This window comes from Engystomops pustulosus, chromosome 7, assembly GCF_040894005.1.
Source record: "Engystomops pustulosus chromosome 7, aEngPut4.maternal, whole genome shotgun sequence".
NCBI classification, from domain to species: Eukaryota; Metazoa; Chordata; class Amphibia; order Anura; family Leptodactylidae; genus Engystomops; species Engystomops pustulosus.
Genome location: NC_092417.1, coordinates 161,404,650 through 161,420,212, shown reverse-complemented (window position 1 = coordinate 161,420,212; position 15,563 = coordinate 161,404,650). Strand labels below are relative to the sequence as shown.

Sequence of the window (15,563 nt, the reverse complement as noted above, 5' to 3'; positions counted from 1 at the left end):
TGCCGTGTAGGGGGGACGTATATACGTCAGCCATATATATGTCCCCCATGCGTTCGTGTGAATGTAGCCTTACACTGTGAGCACTGCTACATCTCACAGATCTGTGCCTGCCTCCCCCTTCCCCCAGATCACTTATCTCCTTGGAGCTTGTAGTTTGCAGCCTCTCTCTCTCATGATCTCCTAGCAGGATGTAATCAGTGAGTGTCTCTGAGCTCCATGCGGGGGGCGGGGCTACAGACATTCAACAGAGACAGACAGAAATGTCATCTGCACGATCTCACACAGGAATCTAAGATGGTGCCCGACCCTAAGTCAGAAGTTACAGGGTCGTGTCTAAGGGCAACTGAAATTGTGTACAACAGGACTAATAGAGGCAGGTTTGGACTTATATCTGTAAAAATGCTGAATTTTTGTTAATAGCAGTGAATTAGAGAATGTGTTATTTTGTTATCCTGAGTACATGTAAGAAACTTGTCTTCCTGGGAATATCCGGATCCTATTTGTGGCACAGTTACACACAGGGAGGGGGGGGCATGTTACTCAAAATGACATTGTATTTTCTATAGATGTGTTAGATGAGCATAAGTATAGAGAATACAAAGAATCAGGGACTTGATCCAAACCTTTCACAGAGGAACGCTGTGTCTGTGATGACTGCTATGTACTCACCTTGTATAGGTCGCTGCATTATTTCCTTTCTGGGAAGCAAAGTTTACACAGCGGAGCATCAACCTGACTCTTCCCAAATTACTATGGATGCCCTTCTGCCCTTTAGAAACCCTTCTAATAAAAAGTCCAGGAAGAGATTTTCACCCTGAGCCAGATATATATTTATACAGGGTATTAAACTTGCCGGATCGCCCTGTTTTGCCCAGTCTGGATAAACACAGGTAATATAGACGAGGCTGCAATATAGGTGACTACAATCCGTCCGGATTTATCATTGTGTGTACAGTGGCTTATTCCTGTTTGCACGACCAATGACGTCACTGAACAGGTTAATGGCTATAATGGAAGATTCCTCATAGAGCTTGTGATCTGCTTGCAAGATGTTGTAGAGCAGGAGGAGCTGAGCAGATTAATATAAAAATTATAGGGAAAAGGATTCTGTACGATGTGTTACTTATTAATTGGATTCTCTGCTTATTTCTGGTTTAGGAGCCCATGGGGAAGTTCAACTCAGGTGATTGGTAGCCGGTCTTTATAGGAATTAATAAAGAGTAGGTTGTTACTTACTTAGTAGCACACTTTCTTTTTTTTTTTGCTCTCCCAGATTTATTCAAGAAAATTGTATTTCCATAATTTGTGGTGCACAGACATTTACCCACAAAGCCACAACCCCTTTTTCTAAGCCATGCTCACACCGGACTCCTAAATCCAGGCACATGAAATCAAAATCATATCTAATAAGCGTAACTACCGTATATATATTTTAAAAACCTTATTGTGCTCTATAACATGCAGATAGGACATTATGTACAATCTGCTCAGCTCCTCCTGCTCTATAACATGTTGCCTGCAGATAGGGCACTATGTACAATCTGTTCAGCTCCTCCTGCTGTATAACATGTTGCCTGCAGATAGGACACTATGTACAATCTGCTCAGCTCCTCCTGCTCTATAACACGCTGCCTGCAGATGGGACACATACAATCTGCTCCGCTCCTCCTGCTCTATAACATGCTACCGGGAGATAGGACACTATGTACAATCTACTCAGCTCCTCCTGCTCTATAACATGCTGCCTGCAGATAGGCCACTATATACAATCTGCTCAGCTCCTCCTGCTCTATAACATGCTGCCTGCAGATAGGACACTATATACAATCTACTCAGCTCCTCCTGCTCTATAACATGCTGCCTGGAGATAGGACACTATGTACAATCTGGTCAGCTCCTCCTGCTCTATAACAGACTCCCTTTTTAATGTTACTTTAAACCAGATTGTACTTGAATGGGGTTAATTTGCTGTTAGATGTGCAGTGATCCCATAGAAAAACTACAATAGATAAGTAGAAGGTCAGAGCTGGTAGCAGATCAGTCCAGGTTCAGGATTAGCTGGTCCCACGTTAAATCCCCTCCCCGTACAGATTGGCAGCAGCTCTGGGGCTTTGTGATCCAGTTTCGATGTCTAAGATGTTATAATCGTCCCCCATGTCTGTGCATCCGCTCTCCAATTCCCATATTCAATCAATGAGTCTGGACCCAGTCATTGTCTGGACTTCTCTGGACCCAGTCATTGTCTGGACTTCTCTGGACCCAGTCATTGTCTGGACTTCTCTGGACCCAGTTATTGTCTGGACTTCAGCAATGGCTGATCAGTGATGGGAGAATGTTTTTGCTGCTTTAAGGGACTTTTCAGGTATATTTCCTTCTGGCAAATGCCTTCAATCCTGTACATGTGTAATAATTGTAGACATGCCCCTTTAAGGGAACATGACACCAGATTTTACCCCATTCAATTTCTACCCCCTCGGTTAAGGTATGAATTTTCCTTTGTAGAATTACCTCTATTATGCTAATCTATAAAATGAAGAAATCTCCTCCAATGTCAAGTTAAAATGAGCAGAGAAGAGTCAGATTTTTTGCCTGAGATGAGTCAAGTTTAGAGGCTGCAGGGAGAGTGTCTCTTTAGACGCCTCCTATCTACAGTTTGTGGTCCTGTGATCTACAGAACTGGAGATACAGGCAGTTAAAGACAAAGTTGGACATGTGGCTGCAAACGAAGATCCAATTCCTGCCTATTTATTTAACTGCCTGAATCTCCATTTCTGTCGATCAGCGAACCTCAAGCCTGATGAGAGTATTCTTTTTAATACCACATCAGCAGCATATTTCTAGGTGCTATAAAACTGAAGAGAGGGGCACCTGAAATGACATTTCCCCTGAAGCCTTAAACTTGACTCATCTCAGGTAAAATATGACTCTTCTCTTCTTATTGTCACATAACTTTGGAGGAGATTTTTATAGGAAAACGGGTGCAATTTCACCTTAAAGAGGGAATTCTACAATGTACATTTTATACCCTACCTGAGGGGGTTGTTAATTTAATGGGATAAAACTGGTGATGGAATCCCTTTAAGGAAGATTTTAGTGATTTTTTTTTTCTTTTACACTTTACCTCAAATATATCTGGTAAATAATGATAAATTACCTGTTATTTTCACATTTGATAGATCAATAGTAGTGAAAATATAAAGGGTTTTTAGGCTCTATTGGGAAATAGTGTCATTCATTTAGTGCAGGAACATGCTGCACATTTGTGTTCTTCTCCTAATGAAATGTAACAGGTTTTCCATTCTAAGCTCCGAAGTATTGACCACACAGGAATTTTTACATTGATGCCTTTTGGACCTAATGAGACATAGCAGCCATACTTATCTGTGGTCAAATGGCTCCTACTCACAAGTAGTAAAGTCATGACTGATGGATGTGTTCTTTCCCTTTAAATCACAGTGCTTTTGGTTGGAAGGACCCCTTTAAAATATAGGACTATCAAGAGGAAAACTAAACATGAATTGGTGCCCCTTAAGATCAATAGACTTCTTCTAATTCATGGATGTGTTTTGAATTCCTAATAGTGATTCCTTTTTTACCTCCTCTCTTCTTTAGGTTAATAATGGAGGGGCTACTCTCTTAAAGGGAGTCAGACAAGTCTTAAAAGCTTCTCAAATCTTAAAAAGCGATGAGTAAAGGTCTTTAATAGGAGCAGAAACAGACCTTTGTGATCACAAACTCAAGAAGAATTCCAGAGAAAATCCTCTTTTACCGGATATGCAAAGTGCAGTAGGGGGTGGGACAGTTTTTCCTGCCTTATACTACAAGTGTTCTTCTCCTCTGCAATCTACATTTACGGCCACCCCTTTAGCCACGATTAACATTATCACCCTTTTGTTTATATGGTCTTTTGTAGGCAATCCAGGCAAATGGTGCCCGCCCCCGTTGCACTTGATTTCAGTTACCTCTGCATTAATTCATTGATTTCTGTCCTGTTGTGTTAGCGTTATTGGTTATTGAAAAAACCTTTTCAGAAATACAATAGGGCACATTTACTTACCTGTCCGGGGAGTTCACCCGAAGTGCATTCTTCTGACGATCATGCTCTGTGCCACGATTCACTTAGATTGTGCGCCCGATATCCTGCATGTGTAGCTTCAGGTCCGCCGGAGTTCACCTTCTTCTTCCTGGTGCATGTAAGTGCATTGTCTTGCAACACAATTTTAAAGTTATATCCTGCGCTCAGTCCGAATCCATCGGATCGTCCGACGGCACGCCCTCCCCCCCCCATTTCTGTTGCATGAAAGTCGTTGCGATTGCGCCAAAATCTGATCACGTGCAACACAATTCCCTTCTAAATAGCTGACACAGCGGCGCAAATCCCGAAAATTTCTAAAATCCGACGAAAGTTCGATCCTCGGGACCCTTAGTAAATAAGCCCCAATATTTTGTGACTGTAGATAGATAAATAGCTAGATATAAACTAAGGGAAACCATAACCAAGCTAATAGTACCGCAGCATCAGCCCCCCTACTACCCAAGGGTGGATTATGACTGCCATGGGCCCTGGGGCTTTATGAATATTATGGCCCCTACATGTCTGGAATCACTTCCTACATCTGGTACTAGAATCAGCTTCCTGGGGAATGGAGGATGTGTCCCTTCTGTCTGCTTTCAATCTGTGGTTCCAGGACGTTTGGAGGACCTTTAAAGGTCCTGAAATGGTTCTTGTGTACATGTGTATTAAGAGCAAGAACAAATTTACAAGGATTTTGTAGGTGAAGGCCCTTCACAATATAAAATTTGCTGGGTGGTTTGGGTGACCATGAGCCCCGGGCTACCACCCTATATTATAATTCACTATTGCTATTACCCATAATCCAAAGGAAATATACTTATAAACACGCCCATTTGGGGGATTTTGAGGCCGTTGGCCTTTAGGATGACAGATTTAGCATAGCAACAAACTTGGTTATCTCCACCAGTCCTATCGACATTGACTAGATCAGCAACACTCTCAGCCAGTCCATTCGATGGGAGAATGGGACACCCCATTCTTGTGATCAATGGGGTCATAACCCAGCTGATCAACATGTTCCCCGTTTTCCTATTAACAAGAGGTGACATGTAACTTTTGCCCAGCCCCTTTAAAGGGAGTCCACCAGCTCCCAAATTCCTCAATTAAGTCAATAATTATGTGAAGGAGCTGCATCGGGGAAAGTCAATAAGTAGCGAAGAAAAAAACAAAATAAGGCGACAGTAGTGGTGGCCACGCCCCCCAAATTTACATAAAGAGGTAAAAAAAAATCCCAATATTGATAGATGACTGGGAAGTGCTCCACATGATACTGATTTTCCTTTTGGGGGGCAGGAGCGTAACTTCAGAGGGGTGTAGAGGTTGCGGCCGCACCAGGGCCCAAGAGGTTTATGGGGCCCTTATGGTGTCACTTTCCCATATGTGAGTACTAGTACTATAAACCATACATTATAGTCGGGGGACGGCACAGTCTTTGCACTGGGGCCCATCAGCTTCTAGTTACGCCACTGTTTGGGGAGTATTTGGGAGCTAGGAGAAGGAATTTCCTCTTATTTCTATATATTCCTCCTGTTTCTATATATAAATGTATCCAATATTTTCTGCCCATGGAACATTCCTATAAAACTTTGGGAATGCATTAGTCCGCGCTGTACATCCGGCACATTTCCACCAGAATAACCTCACGTGCCTGTGACAGATCTCAGCGCAGATGTTGGGTTCCCGCAATGAAATCCGATCCCGGCTCCTGTGCTCCGTAACCATCGGATTTCCCTCGCATCAGGTTTTTTTTCCCGAGCTTTGCATAAAAACAGATACAAAAGTTGGAGGCTGAAGAGTAAAAGTAGTTTAATGAAGTCCCACTAGCTTTCCGAGTGCACAAAGCGCAATTATACATGTCTTTCATATTTCTAAAATCCTAATAAATGGAGATTGCTTCGCTTCCGTTTTTTTCGTGCCGGGTTTTAACATGATAAAGGATAATAGTGAAGTTGAAATAGAATAAAGAAGCAATAAAAAAGCGCAGTTTTTATGAACTTCTTCCTTTGTGCCATAATAGAGGTAACTAGAGAAGAGGGAGAATTGTATATAACTTAGATAGGGGTTTACCCATAATGCACTCCATCCAATGGCTTGGGGCCCCCAGGGTCTAGAGCAGTGATGGCGAACCTTTTAGCGATCGAGTGCCCAAAATGAGACCCACAAAACTCTAGCTTTTCCCAAAATGCCAACATGGCAATTTAGGCAGTAACAAACTTATTGCTACCAGAATCTTTGAGCTCCAATCCAACCCTGTCCACACCTTTTCACTCTTCGGACAGCACCAAACAGCACAGGATGGGTCACTTTAAAGTAGTAGGGCACTACCTGGACTGCCTGAGAAGATGCCATGTCTGGCAAACTCTGTGCCTGGGAGACAGCCCGTGTGCCCACAGAGAGGCCTCCGAGTGCCATCTCTGGCACCAGTGCCATAGGTTCGCCACCACTGGTCTAGAGGTTGAGGGGAAGCCGGTTCCTCATGCAGCTGATTCTTCCCAAGAAAATATCTAGAGGAACTATGGAGAAGGGAGATGACCAGCATACTTCCTGTATTTTTTAAACTGTATTGGCTTCCATGGGAGGCCAATACAATTTAAAGCTACAGCAGAGCAGAGAGCGGCACACTCCTTGCTCTGCTATGTAGAGTGGAATTGTGCACCAGGAGTGCTCCCCAGACAAATTTTGGGCCCCCGACTACTTTCCTGAACATAGGCCTAAAGTCAGAGGGAAGAAGGATTGGGCATGTTGAATTTTACTGCTTCGTTCTTGATTCTTAGGGCTAATTGCTTCCCCATTAAGTGTACGTTGAGGACCCATACACACAAGGATGAACAGAAAATTTTAGAGTATTGGGGTGAGATAGGATTAACTGTTGGCTGACTAAAAATATTGCAAGTCCAGATTGTTTCATACAGATTATATGGGTACAGTCTAACAAATCTGTTCACTCTTTAAGATGGGCCAGGTAAGAGTGCATTTTAAAAGGCATCTATCACCAGGATGAAGGATTGTAAACCAAGCACACTGACATACTAGTAGGTGCCACCTCCGGCAGGATCTGCTCTTCTTTTAGCTTCTTATGGCCTGGTTTCTACATTTAAAAAAATATATACGGTATGCAAATGAGTCTGAGGGTGTTAATGGAGCCTGGAGCCACTCAGGCTGATTTGCATAATTTTTAAAGCCTTTTTTTTCATAAAAACAATGGCATAGGAAGCTGAAAGAAGAGCAGATCCTGCCAGAGCAGGAACACACCAGTATGTCAGTGTGCTTGGTTTACAATCCTTCATCCTGGTGGTAGATGTCCTTCAAAATATTAATCTATAAATGAATGATACAATGAGTACAGGGGGATTTAGGGTGTAGTAAATTATCCCATATCCACTCATTAGGGGATAACTTCCTCATCAATTTTGACCCAAGTATGAATGGAGCTGCTGGTCTTATATTGGTCAGTCCTTTCACTATGGGACTGCCAAATATAGCCTATAAAGTTCAGCTCTCTCTGTCAGGAGACCTGACAACCTACAGCCCCAGGACAGTAGCCAGGGGTAGTTGCCAGAATACGATTCTCTACAAATTTCCATGTGCCAGACCATCGCCCGGAAGCACTAAAGGGAGTGGTAGTTGAGAATGCTGACGTCTGTTGCACCGACCTAGATATCTGATCCATGCGCTTGGGTAACCCCCTTAATCTCGTAGAGACTAGTTATGTGTATGTTTTACCACCAATCCATTTACATGATGGCGCGTTTACGTGGTTTCCTCCAGGTCCTCCAGTTTCCTCCCACACTCCAAAACACACTGGAAGGTAGATTAGATTGTAAGCCCCATTGGGGACAGGGACTGATCTGGCAAGCTCTGTGCAACGCTGCGTAATCTGTGTGCACTATAAATAATAATAATAATTATTATTATGATGGTCTTGATGATGGTGTGACGTAGGACCCATGTGACGTAGGGGTTGCCATGTTGTGCTGTTCCTCTTGTGAGCCTCTTTGAAATTTCAAAATAAATTGACAACTATTAGTTACATTTTTCCAACATGTCAAAGCAGAGTTCTAGAGCGGCGTGGTGGCTTAATGGTTAGCACTACAGCCTTGCAGCTCTGGAAACCTGGGTTCAAGTCCCATGGTCAACATTTGCAAGGAGTGTGTATGTTCTCTTTGTGTTTGCATGGGTCCGGGTCCTCCAGTTTCCTCCCACACTCCAAAAGATACTGGTAGGTTGATTAGACTGTGAGCCCTATGGGGACAGGGAGTGATCTGGTGAGCTCTGTGCAGCGCTGCGTAATCTGTATGCGCTATATAAATGGAAAGGAAATTATGATTATAAGCAATGATGTCACAAATATATATCACAGGATATAAGAAATGATGAAAACAGACATGTCAGAATTTATGATAAATTCTTTTCAAACTACATTATTATTTTCTCTACTAAAAATTGATGATAATGCCTAAAAGACAATCTATTTCATTGCCAAAGAAACCAGAACCGGCACCTGTATTCTATCAGTATAATATATATCGTCCACAATGATGATGTTATTATTTACGTAATTTACATTTTTTATCACATTTGTTTGTAAAAAATGTAAAATTATTCTAAAATTTATTGTTATAACTTTAAATTAAAAATGTGTATATTGCTACGATTGCTTCCTATAATATGTTTATTGTTATATATTGTTTATTATTTTATTATTATTATTATTGCTTATTATATGTCACTTATTCTATTTTAACCTATTCTATTTTTTTCTATTTTTATTCTATTTTAACCTATGAGGTTTCCTTCTGATCTTTCGCTTTTCTGCCTTTTACATCTTCTCTTGTCTCCAATTTCTAACACTCTTTTTATTATCTCCGTTCCAGGGTAGACCCCATCCCTTATGACACTCCCAAACCAGCGGGCCACACGCGTTTCGTCTGCGTCTCTGACACACACTCCAGGACAGATGGTATCCAGATGCCATACGGGGACATCCTTCTGCACACAGGCGATTTCACGGAGCTGGGCCTGCCTTCCGAGGTTAAGAAGTTTAATGACTGGTTAGGTAAGGATCTGTTGCTGCCCGGTGACCCCAATTAACCTCCGTGTGGCCATCTTCCTTATTGTCTCCTAATTAAATGTAAGCACTTGACTCTATCTGTGGTGCGGCGCTAACGACACCCATGAATTTACAATTACAGCTGAATGAAAGGACGTATCAATCCTGCTTACTCTTTCGGGCTGACACCATAGAAGCCATAAGCAAAAATTTGGTGCTGAAGGAGCAGGTCTGAAAGGGGGACTCTGATAGGATAATGGCTAATAGTAATGAGCCTGTATGAGACTATATGAAAGCACCAGATTGGACAGTCAAGAAGCACTTAAAGAGGTTGTACAAAATTTTATGGTTACCCCCTTTCCACAGAATAGGGGGGGGGGGTGGTAATCTAAACGGTGGAGGTTTGACTGCAGGGACCCCTGCCGTTCTGGCACACACATAGCCATTGAATGGAGCGGCAGGAGGCGTGTTCAGCATTGGTCATTGGTGGAAATAGGACTCTTGTTTTCATGAACAATCAGGGCTCCAGTGGTTGGAACCCCCTACCCCTATCAGATTATTATCAGGATAAGAATGAAAATTGTAATAACCCCTCTAAAACAAACATTGACTATACATTAGGCACGAAAATCGTAATTTCTGTTAATATGTTAGTTAGGGGGTTTGTTAATGATAACGACTGCACCCCCCCAGCATTTTTTTTTTTCAGGTTTTGTTTAGTAGTTTTGTATAGTGACCATATACGCAGGATAAGAGTAGTAGTGCTGTGCTCATATTTACAGGATGTGCGTAGTAATACTGTGCTATATCCATATATATAGGATAGGAGTAGTGGTACTGTGCTGTGCCCATATATACAGGATAGGAGTAGTAGTACTGTGCTGTGCTCATATATACAGGATAGGAGTAGTGGTACTGTGCTGTGCCCATATATGCAGGAAAAGAGTAGTAGTACTGTGCTATATCCATATATATAGGATAGGAGTAGTAGTGACCAATTTGACATGCTTGTGAAGCGCTGCGTAATCTGTGTGCGCTATATAAATAAAGAATTATTATTAGTACTGTGCTGTGCTCATATATACAGGATTGGAGTAGTAGTACTGTGCTGTGCCCATATATACAGGATAGGAGTAGTAGTACTGTGCTGTGCCCATATATTCAGGATAAGATTAGTAGTACTGTGCTGTACCCATATATACAGGATAGGAGTAGTAGTGCTGTGCTCATATATACAGGATAGGAGTAGTAGTGCTGTGATGTGCTCATATATACGGGATAGGAGTAGTAGTACTGTGCTGTGTCCATGTATACAGAGAAAGAGTAGTAGTACTGTGCTGTGCCCATATATGCAGGATAAGAGTAGTAGTACTGTGCTGTGCCCATATATGCAGGATAAGAGTAGTAGTACTGTGCTGTGCCCATATATACAGGATAGGAGTAGTAGTGTTGTGCTGTGCTCATATATACGGGATAGGAGTAGTAGTATTGTGCTGTGCCTATATATACAGGATAGGAGTAGTAGTACTGTGCTGTGCCCATATATACAGGATAGGAGTAGTAGTATTGTGCTGTGCTCATATATACGGGATAGGAGTAGTGGTACTGTGCTGTGCCCATATATGTAGGATAAGAGTAGTAGTACTGTGCTGTGCCCATATATACAGGATAGGAGTGGTAGTACTGTGCTGTGCCCATATATACAGGATAGGAGTGGTAGTACTGTGCAGTGCTCATATATACGGGATAGGAGTAGTAGTAATGTGCTGTGCCCATATATACAGGATAAGAGTAGGAGTACTGTGCTGTGCCCATATACAGTATACAGGATAAGAGTAGGAGTACTGTGCTGTACCCATATATACAGGATAGGAGTAGTAGTACTGTGCTGTACCCATATATACAGGATAGGAGTAGTAGTACTGTGCTGTGCCCATATTTACAGGATAGGAGTAGTAGTGCTGTGCTGTGCCCATATATACAGGATAGGAGTAGTAGTGCTGTGCCCATATATACAGGATAGGAGTAGTAGTGCTGTGCCCATATATACAGGATAAGAGTAGTAGTACTGTGCTGTGCTCATATATACAGGATAGGAGTAGTAGTACTGTGCTGTGCCCATATTTACAGGATAAGAGTAGCAGTGCTGTGCTGCGCCCTTATATGCGGGAAAGGAGTAGTAGTACTGTGCTGTGCCCATATATACAGGATAGGAGTAGTAGTATTGTGCTGTGTCCATGTATACAGGATTGGAGTAGTAGTACTGTGCTGTGCCCATATATACAGGATAGGAGTAGCAGTGCTGTGCTGTGCCCTTATATACGGGATAGGAGTAGTAGTACTGTGCTGTGTCCATGTATACAGGATAGGAGTAGTAGTGCTGTGCCCATATATACAGGATAGGAGTAGTAGTGCTGTGCCCATATATACAGGATATGAGTAGTAGTGCTGTGCCCATATATGCAGGATGAGAGTAGTAATACAGTGTTGTGCACACACACATATATATTCACCCTTGCTGTTTTAGAAGCTATGAGTACCCCATTGCACTTGGTCATTGGTCCAGAATCAATGCCAAAAACCTCATTACGGCCTCCTCCCAGGACATCCAGATCCATACAGCAGTAGATAAATGATATATCTGTGACCTTCCCGGCCGTTGGCAATAGGCTACATCCTACATGTTCTTCATGCCAGATAACTAATCTATATTGGTTTTGCATAAAAGTTTCCAGACGGCGCAGGGGATGACCTTTGTGGTCACTGAGTGACTGAGAAGGTCTGCGGGGGTAATTTATTTGCATTGTTTTCACATGAACATGCCCCTCGGGCCTTGTAACTCGGGAGTCACTTGACCTTGGCGATTGTTAAATGCCTTACACACAGTTAGTTTAAATAATTGTTTTCATTTGATGGGCTGTGACCTGAGCGCCGCCGAGCGCGTCCTTGTAGTGTCAGGATCATCTTACAGTTCACCGCTCGCAAAGCCGCAGACTTAGGGCTCATGCACATGACGAGGTTTGTGCGGAGGATAGGCGAGCTGTGTTCTTACATCTTTCTATGGGCTCATGCACACAGCCGTGTATTCTCGTATTGCAGGACAGTGGAGGAAGCAACGCAAAAACCCTCAGATGAAACGCCGGACACGAACAAAAGATCTACGGGACCACTGTATTGGACTATGTGTTGTGTGCATGTTGCCTTAAAGGACGTCTACCACCAGGATGGTGGCCTGAGTGGCTCCAAACTCCATTGACACCTACTGGGCCTGGAGCCCCTCAGGCTCATTTGCATACAGTCCATCTTCTATGGTGGTAGATGCCCTTTAAGAAGAAATGATGAGCGATGAGAGGAGCAGCCAATTGCGCATTTGGCCAGCTGTTCCGTTCATCTCTTTGGAGCTGACGGAGATAAACGAGTGTGGCTATATCCATCAGCACCATGCAGATGACCGGAGCAGCCAGTTGCGTGTACAATAAGGTTACCACGGACCTCCGTTCTTGTGATCCATCACCGATCCTGTGGATCTATCTTGCAATCACTTTAATGGGGCAGATTTACTTACCCGGTCCATTCGCGATCCAGCGGCGCGTTCTCTGTGGAGGATTCGGGTCTTCCGTTGATTCACTAAGGCAGTTCCTCCGACGTCCACCAGGTGTTGCTGCTGTGCTGAAGTCCACCGAGGTCCGCTAGAGTTCACGATCCATTGCTGGGTGCAGGTAAGCGCGGGTCCAGCGACACTTGTTTTTTTTAAATGCGGCGGTTTCTCAGAATCCGTCGGGTTTTCGTTCGGCCACACCCCCGATTTCCGTCGCGTGCACACCGGCGCCGATGTGCCACAATCCGATCGTGTGTGCCAAAAACCCGGGCAATTCAGGGAAAATCGGCGCAAAACGGAAAAATTCAGGTAACACGTCGGGAAAATGCGAATCGGGCCCTTAGTAAATGACCCCCAATGTGTTTAATGGTTTTTTATATACACATTGTAAGATTTTTCATTTTTTTGGTAATTTTTTTCAGATTTACAGTAGGTCATCAGCATATAGTCACATTGTGGGGGGACTACGAAAGAAAGACAGAATTTCAGTACATTTTAGCATAGTAAATTTCTCCTGTAAAATTTTTGAAAATTGTTGAACAGTTTCCGGAAGGACTTTCAAAATTTTCCCTTATAGACTGTGATAGCATATCCATAGGATATTCCATCAGTGTACATCAAGTTTCGGAGAAAGGGACCCCAGCACTAAGGGGTGGTTTTCCTTTGAAGCCATCTGTGGTTGTAGACTCTAGTCCATTGCTCGTGAAGGTGGTAGATGCCACAGCTGAAGACTTGGAAGGTTGTTATATCATTGGATACACTCCTACTGTACTCTGTCCAGTGACAACACCAATGAAATATGCTGCAAATCTTGGCACATTTTGTTCCCTTTCTTTCCCCGCCGCCGCCACATCTGTGCCTCCATGGCGATGGCTAATAAGTATGACCATTCAGCTGTTACTCTACACTTCTTTCCCGACGCTGCCGATGTGGTATGTCGTTTGATTTAATCCCACCCAGTGAGTTTTCATGGGTGAAACCGGCCGAGTTTGGCGAGTGTGAGGGTAGCACATAGAAAGCATGCAGTCATAAAGATTAGCAGGCTGTGTAATTCAATTTCAGGCCGTTAGTCACTTTTATTTCTTTTATGCTTTCAGTCTGTCTCCCTGCCCCCGCTTTCCCTCGTCTTGTCTTTCAACTCTTCTTACCACCTTCTGCTTTTCTTTCGTTCTCTTCTTCCCACCTTTTGATCTCCATGGTGTTTTCCTTCCTCTGTCCTTTACCTGTTCTTCTTATTCTCTCCCATATTACTCTTATCCGTATTTTCCTGGTCTACTCCTCCACTGTTGCTCTCTTGAGCGGTTCGTCTTGCCATTCCCTTTGATTTCGCTCACCTCCCTTCTTATTAGTCTCTTCACTTTCTTGCCTTTTGTCTTATGTTATATCTGTCTCTTTGCCCTTGCTCTCGTTCATCCTACACCGGTTTTCGACATATGTTTCTCCCTCATTTGTTTCTTCGTCATTCCTTGAAATGATCACAGGGATCATTGATGGACCGTGTAGACTGAAGAAGAAATGGGTGATTATATATCAGAGGTCTTTGATGGTCTTTCTGTTGTATCCTTGACGCTTTACAGTAGATTCCCATCTTAAAAACTTAGCTCCTATCTACAGTGTATAATTACTCATTGATTATAACCGGAATGGTGCCCCCCCCTATGAATAAAGCAATGATCATGTATGTGTAGATCCATTTCACTCTTTTGGGACTGAGATATCTTAGAACAGGCTCAGTATCTTCATCTGTCCGATAGACATAGAACAAAGAGTTGCACTCAACATTGAGACCATCACTTTGTTCATAAAGGGGATCCCCTTATGCTCATGATGAGTTGTGTTCCCTAAGGACAGGTGATAAGTTGTATGATGTTTAGTGCCACTTGGTTCTTCTACTTGAAAAACCAAGGTCGACCTCATTGACGCTTGTCTGTTTTCCTAAGAAACATAACTCTCCTTTGGAAGGCATCTTCTGATGTTTTCCCATTCATGACAATCAAGGGCCTCAGCAATTAAGACAATTAAGGATAATTTACAATGTTCCTTAGAAAACTCTGGAGTAGATGATGTTCCTCTCGCTTCTAAGATCAATGGTTGGTTGTTCGGGTCTCATGACATCCAGCAGTGATGAAGAATGAGAGGCCACCAGAATGCTGGAATTTCGAGCCACAACAAGTTACCCCTGCCACTCCCCCAGGTGGTTTTCCAGGATTCCTGACAAACCTCCTTAGGGGCAAGTTGCCCCTTCCAGAGAGTTGGATAAACCCGTAATTGTAACTTATTAAGTAAGTAACCCGGCAGACCCGAATCTTCGTCGGACAACGCACCGCGGGATCGCGACTGGACCATAGGGGCACATTTACTTACCCGGTCCAGTCGCGATTCCGTGGTTTTTCGGAATCCGTCGGGTTGTCTGATGGCCACGCCCCCCGATTTCTGTCACGTGAAAGCCTGCGCGGATGCGCCACAATCGGATCGCGTGCACCAAAAACCCGGGGCAATTCAGTGCAAAACGGAAATATTCGGAAAACCCGACGAAAGTGCGGTGTCCGGACCATTAGTAAATGAACCCCATAGACTTGCATAACTGATATATTCTGGTTCTGTACAACATATTACTACCCTGAAGTTATATATATATATATATATATATATATATATATATATATATATACTCACCGGCCACTTTATTAGGTACACCATGCTAGTAACGGGTTGAACCCCCTTTTGCCTTCAGAACTGCCTCAATTCTTCGTGGCATAGATACAACAAGGTGCTGGAATCATTCCTCAGAGATTTTGGTCCATATTGACATGATGGCATCACACAGTTGCCGCAGATTT

At 43.2% G+C, this 15,563-nt stretch overlaps 1 protein-coding gene across 5 annotated transcripts in view; it reads left to right on the top strand.

Annotated features, from left to right (window-relative positions):
* Positions 1-15,563, top strand: part of MPPED2 (metallophosphoesterase domain containing 2) — a 144,674-nt gene that overhangs the window by 38,444 nt on the left and 90,667 nt on the right. For all 5 annotated transcript variants that reach the window (XM_072118573.1, XM_072118572.1, XM_072118574.1 and 2 more), the window contains exon 3: positions 8,950-9,131. In XM_072118573.1, the coding sequence (XP_071974674.1) occupies positions 8,950-9,131 (182 nt within the window). The remainder of the gene's footprint in view (positions 1-8,949; positions 9,132-15,563) is intronic.